At 35.0% G+C, this 13221-nt stretch overlaps 1 protein-coding gene across 5 annotated transcripts in view; it reads right to left on the reverse strand.

The window, feature by feature from the left end:
- LOC105194126 (inactive rhomboid protein 1) overlaps positions 1–13221 on the reverse strand; it is a 178526-nt gene that overhangs the window by 85699 nt on the left and 79606 nt on the right. For all 5 annotated transcript variants that reach the window (XM_039456858.1, XM_026138132.2, XM_026138136.2 and 2 more), the window contains 2 exons: positions 12088–12631; positions 6806–7315 (listed from right to left, as the gene is read on the reverse strand). In XM_039456858.1, the coding sequence (XP_039312792.1) occupies positions 6806–7315; positions 12088–12631 (1054 nt within the window). The remainder of the gene's footprint in view (positions 1–6805; positions 7316–12087; positions 12632–13221) is intronic.

The raw sequence follows: 13221 nt of genomic DNA on the forward strand, positions 1-13221 counted from the left end.
TTTACTTACGGAGTCGTTTTCAACGACGAAACGTCTATAAAAATAATTTTGTCTGGATTCTGGTCTAAAATTTGTGTCACACATTGATATTAATAGGCTAGCTACTTGGTCTACTTGAATTTGTTTAATGTATTAATTTAATCCAGTTTTAGTCCTAACCTAACCTAAAATAGACGTTTTTAAAAAGTCCAAAACTGTAACACTGAATAATTCTACAACGTTTTTAAGACATCCACAGATCTAATCTGGAAATTTTTAATATATCTAAAAAACGTCTAAAGTGTATATTTTAAATATGTCTTTAAAACGTTACTCTGCTGTCTGGATTATAAATGACACGCAAATCTGCTTAACCGTATACATTTAAATTCAAAAGATTTTATTTGAAACATGGTTCGATATATCCCACTCTCCCCTATACATGTATATATAAAACATCAGAGAAGTTATTCTGATATTCCGTAATTTTCTCCTTCCTATCTTTATTTCATATTTCTGAATTTTTTTTTGTTTTCTGAAATTCTTTTTTTGTTCTATTCATACTGTTTATCAAAAGAACTTCTACCTATATAGTATAATTAGTATCAATCAATTGCTAAACAATTGCTATTAGAAGTAGTTATATCATACTTATTGTATGTACTCATTGTCAGTTGTTTCTAGAAAACAAAATGGGTTTTCACCACAACTTTCTCCTTTTTCTTTCATAAAAATTAATTTAACCGCGCAAGTTTTATTTGTCTTTCTCATCTGAAACTGATTTATGTCCTACGTCAGCTGCTCGAATTACCAAACTTTCATTCATATTTAAGAACACATTTTTCGATTTTAATATGGTCGCTGTCAAAGAACGCAACGAATTGTTCCGAGTTTACAAAAGGCGATAGGATAGTTTTCAACTCCCGCTCCTAAAGTCTCGAAGGAAACATGGGAATGAACTCCGAAGAAAGGAGTTTGTTGCCTCCATAAAGAGGCAATAAAATATCTTCGACAACACGCTTTCTTAATTTGAATTTATTTTGCATAATGATGATAATTATTTAAGCGTTTTTATAATAATGCGTGTCATAAACTGTTATATATATTTATTTTGTTAATAAACAATATACGCCATTATATTCTCATACTGATATAATACAGCGCGATAGTTTGAATATTGATAGCTTATTGTTAATGATACAAACGTGACTGGAAGTGACCGCATCCTCTAAATTCCGTGTTACGATGAAACGCATTTATGGATAGAATAATGGGCAGAATTGCCAGCTGAGACCTCACGTTTGCTCATGATCACGAAGGTAACCGCGAGATAGATTTAGTTCTCACCTGCCGTCGGCAAACCAATGTTGAACACTTGATTTCTAAAAGTTTTCACAAATTTAGTTTGACTAGAAATAGAAATGCAAGCTAAACGCTTACTAAAGTGTAAAAGTATTTTGATCTCTACGACTCCAATTCATCATAAAACATTGAAGAATATTTATGGATAACTTAATATCAAAATGTTAATATCAAAATGTCATATCAAGAAAATGTCGTAATTTTGAACGTGTTAATCTATTGTAGATACACGTTAATTAGATGCTTGAGATGTTCTTTTCGTACAAGAAATAAGTTTCACAGTTATTAAATTATTAGTACATTAATTTCTATCATTGTAATTTGTAATGCTGAATACAATTAATAAGTGAATAGTGATATAATCTGCGAACCAAACAAGCTGATCACTTTGATGATTAGACAATTTTTGACAAAGGTTGTACTTTTCTCAATGTAAAAGCAATTGTACAAATATCTAAAAATTATTCAAATAACATTTAGAACATTTTGGAACGCTCAAGCTGATTATTAGAATGTCAAAGTATCACTTTTTTCAATATTGCAGTATGTTCAGAAAACCTGCGTAATCATATTGCTGGACTATTTTCAGATCTGTATCTAGCTAAATTTTTAAATACGCCAGCAAAACATTTTTTTCGTATATTTTATTTCAATTTCATTATTATAATTTATCATAAAAATAATAATTTATCATTATAATTTTACTACTTTAATTTACCATTAATAATAACGTTATTTCTAATAAAATGTTTTATTTATTATTATAATTCTCATTATAATTTTACTATTTTAATTTATCGTTAATAATAATGTTACTTTTAATAAAATGTTTTATTTATTATTATAATTTCAATTATAATATCCCAATATTTTGTTATCATGATTTACTTAACTTTAATCGCGCATCAAATTAGAACTTTTGGGGAACATTAAAAATATTTATTAGTCTTATTTTAAAGAATGAAAGAATATCTAAGTTTTTATATCTTGCTTCTAATATATTTTTTAAAAGTTCATACCTTAATATATGTAAACCTCAATATACTATTTTGAAAAATAGAAATGTAACGCAATAATTTTTCCAGAAATATTCTTTAACCGGACATTCTGATTCAATATTGCAACAGTATATGCAAATTTTGATTACCGCATTAAGAATGGAATCAAAAATTTTGTCGCCACGATCGTTAAGGATTGGGAGAGTGGAAGGAATAGCGAAAGGATAGTGGAGGAATGATGGGCGAGCGAGGATGGAATGATGGGCGAGCGAGGATAAAATCCTTAATTGAAACTAACATGGCGACGGCGAGTGTCAGATTGCAATTTCGTGCGACGGGGCCAGTTAAACTCACGAGCACGACATAATTACCGAAGTTGCCAGCAGTTCGTGGAACATTGTCGTTACCGGTACAAGACAATGCCCGGATGCTACCCCTTATGACTTCCGGGTCATTCGTCTATCCCGTTTTACCCTCATCCCGTCCACCGGTCCCGTCAACCCTTACCACCGCCAACAGATCGTATTGCAGTAGTCTGAATCAATGTGGATAAAATTTGAATGAAAAAGCGGAAGAGTGGACTAGCCGAGGGACTGGCTCCATGAAAGTGGAGTTTGTGAAAACTGAAGATTTGGAGATCGTATCGATTGCGTTTAATTCCATGGAAATTTTACAAACTTGAATAAATATTACCGTGTTAACTGCAATAATAAGGTGTTACAAAAACTTAAATTATTAATTTTACGTTCTTCGTTTCTTAAACGAATCCCACTGTGGGCCCCGCTAATTTTAAGCATGATTGAGCAACGTAGATGATACCAAGGCGCAAAATGGGTATCACTGTAAAATTACGGTATTTCGCTCTCTGAGAGAGAATTTGTTACGTTAGAATTGTTCCTTCAGAATTGTTAAAACACTAGAATGTTACTGTCAACAAACATTACAACAAACTCTGTAAATTTTTCTATTATTGTGCACGACGTCGAACGTGTTACCGTGTTCAAAAGTATTCAGGTCTGACCTACAAGTTGTTTCTACGTCTGGAGATCACTTATCGATTATCATTTGCGTTTTATTCTCGGCGCGCCTCTGAGTTCCAAAGGGGTGACAGTTTGTAGTGCAAATCGGAATTTAGGACGCCAGTCCGTATTTGGCGGCGCGAAAGACAAAAGCCTCGAAAAGGTCACACACGCTTTCGTCGCAGCAATCAGGTTAATGGAATACCGTTTTATCTTCCATGAGATTATTTCAATGATCATTCGAGTATCCTCAACGACGAAGAACACGTGTGCCAAGCTTCTTTTGACGATGTAGCTTGTTACGCTGATCAATCTTTTACATAGGACTAAATAATGTACTCATTGCGTGTTTCAGCACGGAAAGAACGGATTATGTTAAAATTTAATTAAATATAAATTTTAAAAAAATTTGTATCATGAAAATAATTATGTAAGAGACTGAAGATAAAAGTAATGTAAAAAATTTTGACCTTGTATCAAGTTGAACCTCTTACACGCATACAACACAGAAACTTGCAGCAACATTGCATATTGCAGTAAAGGTTGTAAATATATTGCAATATTACTTCAGCAACAATGTTGCAACATTTAAAAAATGTTTTGAAAAATAATGATCTGTACTTCACCCGCAGTACGCGGCAGCGTTAACAGATAGAGTGGCGAAATTTTACTTCTTGTAAATCAAAAATTAGCAATAATACGCAGTCTTTTTAGATTTTTCACGCAAATTTTAATGAAATAGTTCTTTGAGAGAGCACAAATCCCCCAAACTGAGTTCAAAAGTAAATGAAATATATTTTAACGATAAACTTTTTGGTTTTTCTGTGTTAAAATTAGTTAAGGAACATATAAAGTTATATAAAAGTGTTAATGTGTATCATAATGGCAACTGAAATATTATAAATACTAAAACACATTATATTAGAATCTCCCTCCCTCTCTTCCTCTTCCTCCTCCTCCCCCTCCCTCTCAGAAGTCCTTCACTGAAGATCATGATGTTCATTTGATCTTTATATATGCTTTATAAAACTGTTTTGGCACAGGTACTCTCGATGGTTTGCCACTCGATGATTTCCGCGCAAGAAGTGACTAATTAAAAGTTTGATGTATTTTAAATGAATTTGAATTTGGAGCTTTTGGCGCAGAAAATAAACACACGTCATAAATGCCACGGTCACCATAAAATGTATTATAATATTATTTTATACGAGGAGTGGTCAAAAATTTCGTGCACTAAATCTTTTTTCAACCGATGTAACAACACTGTAGACTTCTATGCTGGTTTGACGTCTAGCAAGGAAACCTTATGAATCATCAGTGCAAGTTTGATTACAAGCGAGTGCGAACATATTGTTCTGTACCAGTATTTGTAAACGCAGTTTTTTATACGGTCGAACTGGAGCAAGATGTTTTAACTCAACAAAAAACCAACATCAAATTTTTCTTGAAACTCGGTAAAACTAGGAAAATTCTTGAAATGCTATAAACTGTTTATGGAAACTCTACCATAAAGCGTAGAACTGTGTATAAATGGATGGACCGGTTTAGAGAAGGGCAGAAAGGCGTCGATGACGACACAGGAGAGAGTCGTTCTTCAACATCACGTGTTGATAAAAACGTTCAAAGTGGTCACAATTTGGTGATGTCAGATCGTTGCATTACCACTAGAATGATCGCTGCTGAGCTGGGAATTAGTAGATGTAGTGTGTTCAAACAATTTAAAGAAAAATTAAATTCATGATTCATGCGCCCTTGCACTCGACTCTCATTGTGTGGGTGTTTTTCGCCAACAAAACAACATGATTATCATAGACTACCCTGCGTATTTATTTGATTTAGCCCTCTTCGACTTTTTTTAATTCCTTAAATTAAAAACGATTTTCGGGATTATTTTGGAGATACGGAAAGCATCAAACGTGAAATGGCAGTTTCTGAAGAGTTTAACTTTGAAAGATATGCAACGTTGGGCCAAGTGCATTCTCCCCCTCCCTCACCCAAATCGGGAGGGAAAGTAGAAGGTGATCACGTTCCTATATCGGATTAATTGAAATTAGATTTTTGTGGAGCTCAATGCACAAACTTTTGTCCACACCTCGTATATTTCCATTGTAAATTGTTCATTTTTACTTTGTTCATATGTTATTTATGTAACTTTACATAGCTTTTTTTACAGCATACATCATTATTTGGAAGATCCAATAAAATTATCTTCATTTTAATAAACTTTTAAAAACTCCAACATTCTTTCCATATAAACTGTTAATACACGTTTTGTTTTTACTAATCTAAAAAAGCGTCCCCGATGACATAGTACATTTCGAGAAAGAGGAGAAGGACGAGGAAAGAGGGGGGAAGGTTAGAGAACTGTTTTCAGTCAAATCCGGAGTGCAACGAGAGGTGAAGAAAGCGTTGTGTTAAACCAAAATCTCTTGGGCTTGCCATCGGCCCCATAAATAACATTTATCCCTCAATTAGAGGGCTCTTCCATTCTAATTCGTGAGCTTTATTATACAGGCGCATTATTACTCGAGCATGTGCATTGCGGAAGCTATCCCATTTTACTCCGTTCTCCGCTCCCCCCCCCTCCCCCTAGCGCTCCGCCCCCCTGTAATACCTAGGTTACATGGGCAAGCTCTCAACACACGCTACAGCTTTCTCCTGTTCTTAAACTCGGCGTAATCAATACTTTTTGCCGACGATTATACGCGCGATTTATATCGAAATTTGTGGCTAATCGACGGAAGGAAATTTCCCTTGCTTTGAAATTTGATGTATCGTAGGCTTTTCGGGATAAAGAAAAGAAGATTAGGATTATTATGCTTTGAAAATTACAGCATGTTTTTTTAACAACGCGACTGTCACTAAAAGCGAAACTTCGAACTTTTCTGATTGCCGTAAGACAAATATTTTGCTTCTTAAGGTCGGTATTCATAGTCGGTTCTTATTTCAAGATTATTCAAATAATGTCTTAGGACTGCTAATACAGCTATTCAATCAGTTCATGATATCTTAAAACTACATTTAAGACGATCTTATATCGACGATCTTTATATTAAATACAAAAACGACAGCACAGACCACTAAAAACGTTTATAGGACGTCCTAAGGACGTTCGTACGTCCTAAGAATATTCCCAGGATCCCGTCCTTTGAATAACGTGCGCTACCTATGTTGATATGAACCGTCTAAATATATGAAATTGATATTATATGTACCTAAAATATATACGTCTTACATTCTGTAATTAAAATCAAAATTTTATCAAAAATAAACTGGCGCAAAGGGAGATCATCCTCCCAGTTTAATCAGTGCACGTGCACATTCTCAAAGCTCTTTACATAATCCTAGACCTTCCGTAAAACGCACCTGGATTCAACAATCTGAAACGTTTCTCGAATCTCATCAAACGGCCTCTCTCAAATTCACTCCACTCATACAAGTACTCACCATGAAGAAGTCTGCGTGGGTATCGCCGGGAGTGTTCCAGGTGGCAGGGACCTCCTCATCTGGCAGCAAGCTCTGCCATTGGTGTCTCCGCAACAGGCGGCCGGATTCGCGCACACATGACGACCGACACCGATGCCAGCGGTCGTCGTGGTCGTTGCAGCACCGACAGTGCTGACGGTACCGGCGGTGCCTGTAGCCGCACCAAATTCGACCGCGGAAGCACGCGCTTTAGGCCTCAGCAACGGCGACGTGGCGAACGTCTCACGCTGATTGGACGTCGTGCTGCTGGAGCTGCTGGACCCGGGACTCCCGCCCATCCGACCGGACGTCGCGTACGCAAAGCCACGGAACCGGAAATGTGACTGGTACGGGTAACCAGCAGGCGGCGGTAGCCGATAATGGTGATGAAAGCCAAGGTCGCGACGCATATATGGATCACCTGGATCGCTCGCGGGCACGTATCGATCGGTTGGCGTGTGCGCTGCGGGTGGTACATACCTGTCCACGTATCTGAATAATCATAAAAACCAGACTTTCAAGTTTTATTCATACATTTTTGACAAAATCCGGAAGTTTTTTAACCCTTTAAGGACGAGTGCTTACTAATAAAGGTATAGAACACCTTGTTTTCTAAGGACTTTCGAAAATTTAATCGATTTTTGTTAAGTTCATTCTATTTTCGTTGAATTCCTGACCTTAAAATTTAAAAATTTTAAAAAGTAGATTTAATATGGAAAGTGAAATTTTAAAAAATCTTATTATTACAAAATTGAACTTGGTGTTAAAAAATTCTAAAAAGCAATGGATTTGAATATAATATAAAAATGTAAAAATTCAAATGTAATTCAAATGTAATAAAGCCATTTTTTTCAATGAAAGAGGAACTTGTGTCACAGAGCTCATAATCAGAATGAAAGTTACTGCGCTAATAGTTATCTATTTCACTATGTGTGTGTATGAGTGCATATATTATAAAAATTCTTTAAATTTTAATATATAATTCAAGTATATAATTACGTATTAAACATACAAGAAGTATAATATTAAGTCCATGTCATAACTTTAAAGGATAATTCTTTGTATCATTTAAGGCTTAAAAGCCTTAATAAATGTAGATCTTATCACCAATAGTTCCAAGACCAATAGTTCCAAGAAATACAAGCCGTTAAAATTTCTCAAAAAAACTCATATTTTGTTAAATATTTTAGCTTATAAATAGTCATAAATCCATAAAATTTGCATGAACGATTTAATAAATATTAGTAAATCAATCAAATCAATATAAAAACATGGTAACCAGTAGCAGAGATACCACTAGGGGCATATCAATTTTGATAGATTTCTAATGTTCATGACATTATTGAAGAATATCGAAAATAGCTCGAAAATTATTTATTACTTATTTCATTCATAATGTGCAAGATAACATTTCATTGAAAATTAAATTATAACAATTAAACGTATTAATTAAATTTTCAAAATAGCCAATAACATTGAATTATGAATATTTTTGGAAATATTTTTATATTAATTTTTATAACAGGGGATTTTTTAACATGAGATAGCTAATGCACACGGGTGAAGCGTAAATCTATATTACAGTGAAGAACGATGCGTATAACATAAACTTGTAGCAACAATTTTCAGCTACAACGATAACAAATTGTATTCCTTTCTATACAGCGGTTTGTGAATCGATGCGTGTTAATGGCATCGCATAATGAGAATGTCAACGAAGTTCATGCAACGCGCAATAATTGAATTTTTAAGTACTGAAGTATAGTAAATTGTTGAACCATTAAATTTCGTCAATGTTAATCGAAGCATGCCAATGTTGACAACCTCGTAATGGAAGACCACATTACAAATCCAAGTGTGTAAAACGTGTAGTCACTTTATACGCATTTATATTTTTTATGCATTAAATTACATTTATACATGTCATTTTTATACTTTTTACACGCTTACACGTGTATCAGTATTAAATTACATGAAAATATTAAAAAAATATAAAATATAAATATAAAAACAATACACGCACATTAATGCGTAAAGAGTAACAGCATAATTTTACACATACAATACACACTTGGATTTGCAATATCATGGCTAAGACCGAGTCGCGCGTTACGAGACAATACCTCGCGAGTAAATAACAAGTAAATAATAGCCCAAACAGAACAGAGAGTCAACACGACGTCAAAATGACGTCAAAGTGATTGCAAAATGATCATTAAAAGTCACTTTTCGATCAATTACGATTCACTTTGGTGTCATTTTGACATAATTGTGAATCACTTTGATGTCATTTTGACTTGTTATTCTGCTTGGGAGGCTACTCACCCTCCTCCGCGGCCGCGACGCCGATCAAATCTCTGCTGTTTCTTCCCTCGGAATCCTTCGCAACGCTGTATGCATCCACGATCTCACACGCGCGCATTTATTACCAAAACGCAATGAATACCGAATCAATTGGCCGTAATTCTCGATTTTAAAAAGCGATTCGAGAGCGCTTCGCTGCGCTGCGTCTCCGTGGCGTTCCGCTAGCGGGAAAGAGCGCCGATAGCGGATGACGTCATCTTCCTTATCGCGACTTCGATTTATCGCGCGAGTCGAGCGAGGGTTATAAAGCCGAAATCGAGACGACTAATCGAGACGGCTTCCGTGTAGTGTGTGCGCACACGAGATATTTTACGCGTGCTGTAACCATAGAGATATTAAATATAGAGTAGAGGAGCCATAAACAGATCTGTAAGTGGAAATGTCCCCCCGATAGAAAGAGAGAGAAGATAGGACCTATATTCTTGTCTTTGTTGTACTAGCGCCATTAAGAGAGAGATAGACTAAAGCTCCCATTTTCTGTCTCTTTCTATCAACGGGTCATTTTTGAGGCTGGCTTCTCAACTCTATATGTAACATCTCTATGGCTGTAACGCGCGCTAATGCATGCATAATATAGAAAGTAAAGGTAAGGTCAATCGCGTCGATTAGGCATCTTAACTCTAACGGCATCTTGACTCGATCGCATCGTGTCGTGGCGGTAAATCGGAGTAAAATTGTCAACGCTGACGTCGCCCGCTACCGAATCTATTTCCTACTGACGGAACGCCACGGAGACGCAGCGCTCTCAAATCGCGTTTAATCGGGAATTACTTACGGCTTACGCAATTAGTCTTCTATTCGTTGCGTTTCGGGAATAAGCACGCGTGTGTGAGATCGCGTAAGAACGTGTAAGAACTATGGAGAAGCAGCGCTGCGAAGGACTCCGAGAGAATGAGCAGCAGAGGCTTGGTCGGCGGTCGAGCAGCGCGGGAAGAAGGGTGAGTAATATTATTTGTTATTATTTACTCGCGCGGTATTGTTTCGTAGCGCGCGACTCGGTCTCAGGGACGATACTACATTGCAAATCCAAGTGTGTATTTTTATGTGTAAAATTATGTTGTTAATCTTTACGCATTTATGTGCGTGTAATTTTTTTTATGTGCTTAGACGCATAATTTAACATTGATACACGTCCCAGCGTTTAACAAGTACAAAAATTACACGCATAAATTTAATTTAATTTATTAGAAATGCAAGTGCGTAAAAAGTGACTACATCTTTTACACACTTAGATTTGTAATGCAGTTTCGATGACTGATGTAAATAACCAAAAAAAAAATTTGATGAAATCATTAAAGAAATTAGTTTTATCGCGCTCCTGTAAACAGTCTTTTTATCATATACAACTTTTAAACAAAGAATTTCAATTAGCGTTATGTTTTCAGCATTTAAAAATTCAATTATTGCGTGTTTAAACATATTTAAACATAGTTAATATTTTTACACAACGTGCATGTTAACACGCACCGATTCACAGCCACTATAAGAAAAGAAATAAAACTTGCTACCACTGTAGTTGAAGGTTATGGCTACAAATTCATGTTATGCGCGCATCGCTCCTTGCTGCTACAAGTTTATACTGCACGTGCGTGCATTACTTAGCAGACGCTCTACGTAACTGTATATTTGTACATTTAGTATAAACTATAGTTTTATATATAAAAGTTATATATTTAGTATATAAACTATATAGTTAGTGACATATTTGTGAATATTGTCCCATTTGTTACTAACAGTTACCAACTGTTTATCTAACATTGATAAGTTTCAAAACCGAAAACTTGATATATACAATGTTAAAGATTCTAAAACCAAGTTTTATAATAAATCAATTAGCTTTCTTGAAATTTAATTTGCCATATTGAATCTTATATTTTAATTATATATTTTTAACATAGATTCAAATAAAATATCAAATTAACAAGTTTCATCAAAATCAACCGAGCAGTTTGCGAGATAAAAAAAAATTATCCTCAAAGTGTTGGTTAAAAATAAACCATTTTTGCGCACGCATAAAAAATGAACTAACATAAACTAATACGGTTATACATTATACAATATAGAAATGATTATCATTTATCAATATCTTTTAACATCTGCATCGCAAAATTGTTATTATCTTGTATATAACTTCATTTATATTCAAGTTTTTATAAATGAATTAAACAATACTTTATTTTTTATTACACTACAATTGGAAGAAATCAAAGAAATTATTAAAATTTATTTAAAAAAAGTTACTAAAAATATTTTAAATTTTATGTTTGGTTTTGATTACCTAATATACTTTTTCGTATGTTTCTTGGAATTTTATATATCTAAATATAAAATCACTGTGTTAATAAAATTTAAAAAGAAAAAAAGACACAGAAGATGTTTTAACAAGGAACGTGTCACAACTGTCCGAAACTGATTTGATTCTCCTTGAAAAATGTTGTTAAAATATAAGAGACACGTATTTTTTTATATGTACGGAATCTCATGTTTAGGGGGTGAAATATCCTTTTGAAAAGAAACAGTATTTCTCTTTCGGGGCGAATATCGTCAAAAGTATAAAAGATAGAAAAAAAATTTTTTAACAAAAGTTGTACAGTTTGAAGAGTACTTTAAAGTTGTAAAGAAAAAATTCGATATTTTTTTTCTTTTATATTTTCGACGATATTCGCCCCGAAAGAGAAATACCGTTTTTCTTTTTTTTTTCAAAAAGCGTGTTTCACTTCCTATATAAGATTCCGCACGTATACAAAAATACGTATCTTTTAAATTTTTGTGTTCAACAATATATTTCAAAGAGAATCAAATCGGCTCCGAACAGTTGTGATATGTCCTTTCTAAAATGTCTTCAAAGTTGATATATATTACAAAATATATAGTTAACAACTTATCACATTGAGTCTTACCTGTCCGGGTAGAGCACTTCTGGGGGAGGCTGTGGCACATATCGTTCAACTGGAGTGTGCGCAGTTGGGGGTACATAGCTCACATTAGACGAACAGTAGGTGCGATCGGTGGAGGACGTCACGACGGAGTTGGCGCAAGAGATAGGTGTTATGCGGCCAGTGTACCTGTCCTTAGGCTTTGGCAGGGACAGATACTTATCGGCGGAATTGCGCGCCGGTGAATAGCGATCAGCAGGAGTGTGAAAGCGGTCAGCTCCGGGAGTAGTCTGAAATCGGTCACCACTACCGCCGCTGGTAAAATACCGATCTTGGCCAAACTGATCGTTCTGACTGCCGACCGAGTAACGATCGTAGCTGCTCTGAACCGACTTCGAGACCAGATACTTGTCAACGGTGCCTTTTGTAGTTTGATAGCTACCGCTACCCACACCGCGGTGGACGTTTGATGATGCTTCGGATGTCGGTGAGATTGACGCGAAGCGCTCGTTAGAGGCCGATGATTGGGTACCGGTAGTCGTTGTGTAGGGCGAATGATACCTGGAGCCTGAGTTTCAAAAAGAGAATTGATATTAAAGTTATAGAATAAAAGTTTGCACAGGTCATGAAGCTATTTCAATTTCATTGAATTTCAAACTCACAAAGTATAGAAATTATACAGATACATGTTCGACCCAATATGATTAATTTCTTTTAATTGTGAGTTCATTATTTTTGAAAAAACGCTTTTATAAAACAATTCATCAAAAATTTAGGTCAAAAATCTTGTGGCAGAAATGTTCTAATGCTTCCACTCAGCAAATACCAAAAATAACATATATATCATATAACATACGCATGTGTTATATCTATGTTATATAGCAGAGCTCAGCACAAATTACACATTTCAGCTGATTTTCTGCTTGATACTTTCCCTTCATGTCATTACTCTGCGCGTATTCCAAATGCTGATTGGCACTCGGACTGCGCATATTTGGTGAAATAAGAGGAATAGCGCTAATTGAAAATCGGACAAAATGTGCAATTCGTGCCAAATCCTGTTATATAGCATTATATCTATATTACATTCGTTGTTTGCTAGATAATATCTATTAAAAGATTTTTGAATTAAATATTTGTGGTGTCACGAATTTGCAT

The sequence above is a fragment of the Solenopsis invicta genome, chromosome 13 (assembly GCF_016802725.1).
Source record: "Solenopsis invicta isolate M01_SB chromosome 13, UNIL_Sinv_3.0, whole genome shotgun sequence".
Classification (NCBI taxonomy): Eukaryota; Metazoa; Arthropoda; class Insecta; order Hymenoptera; family Formicidae; genus Solenopsis; species Solenopsis invicta.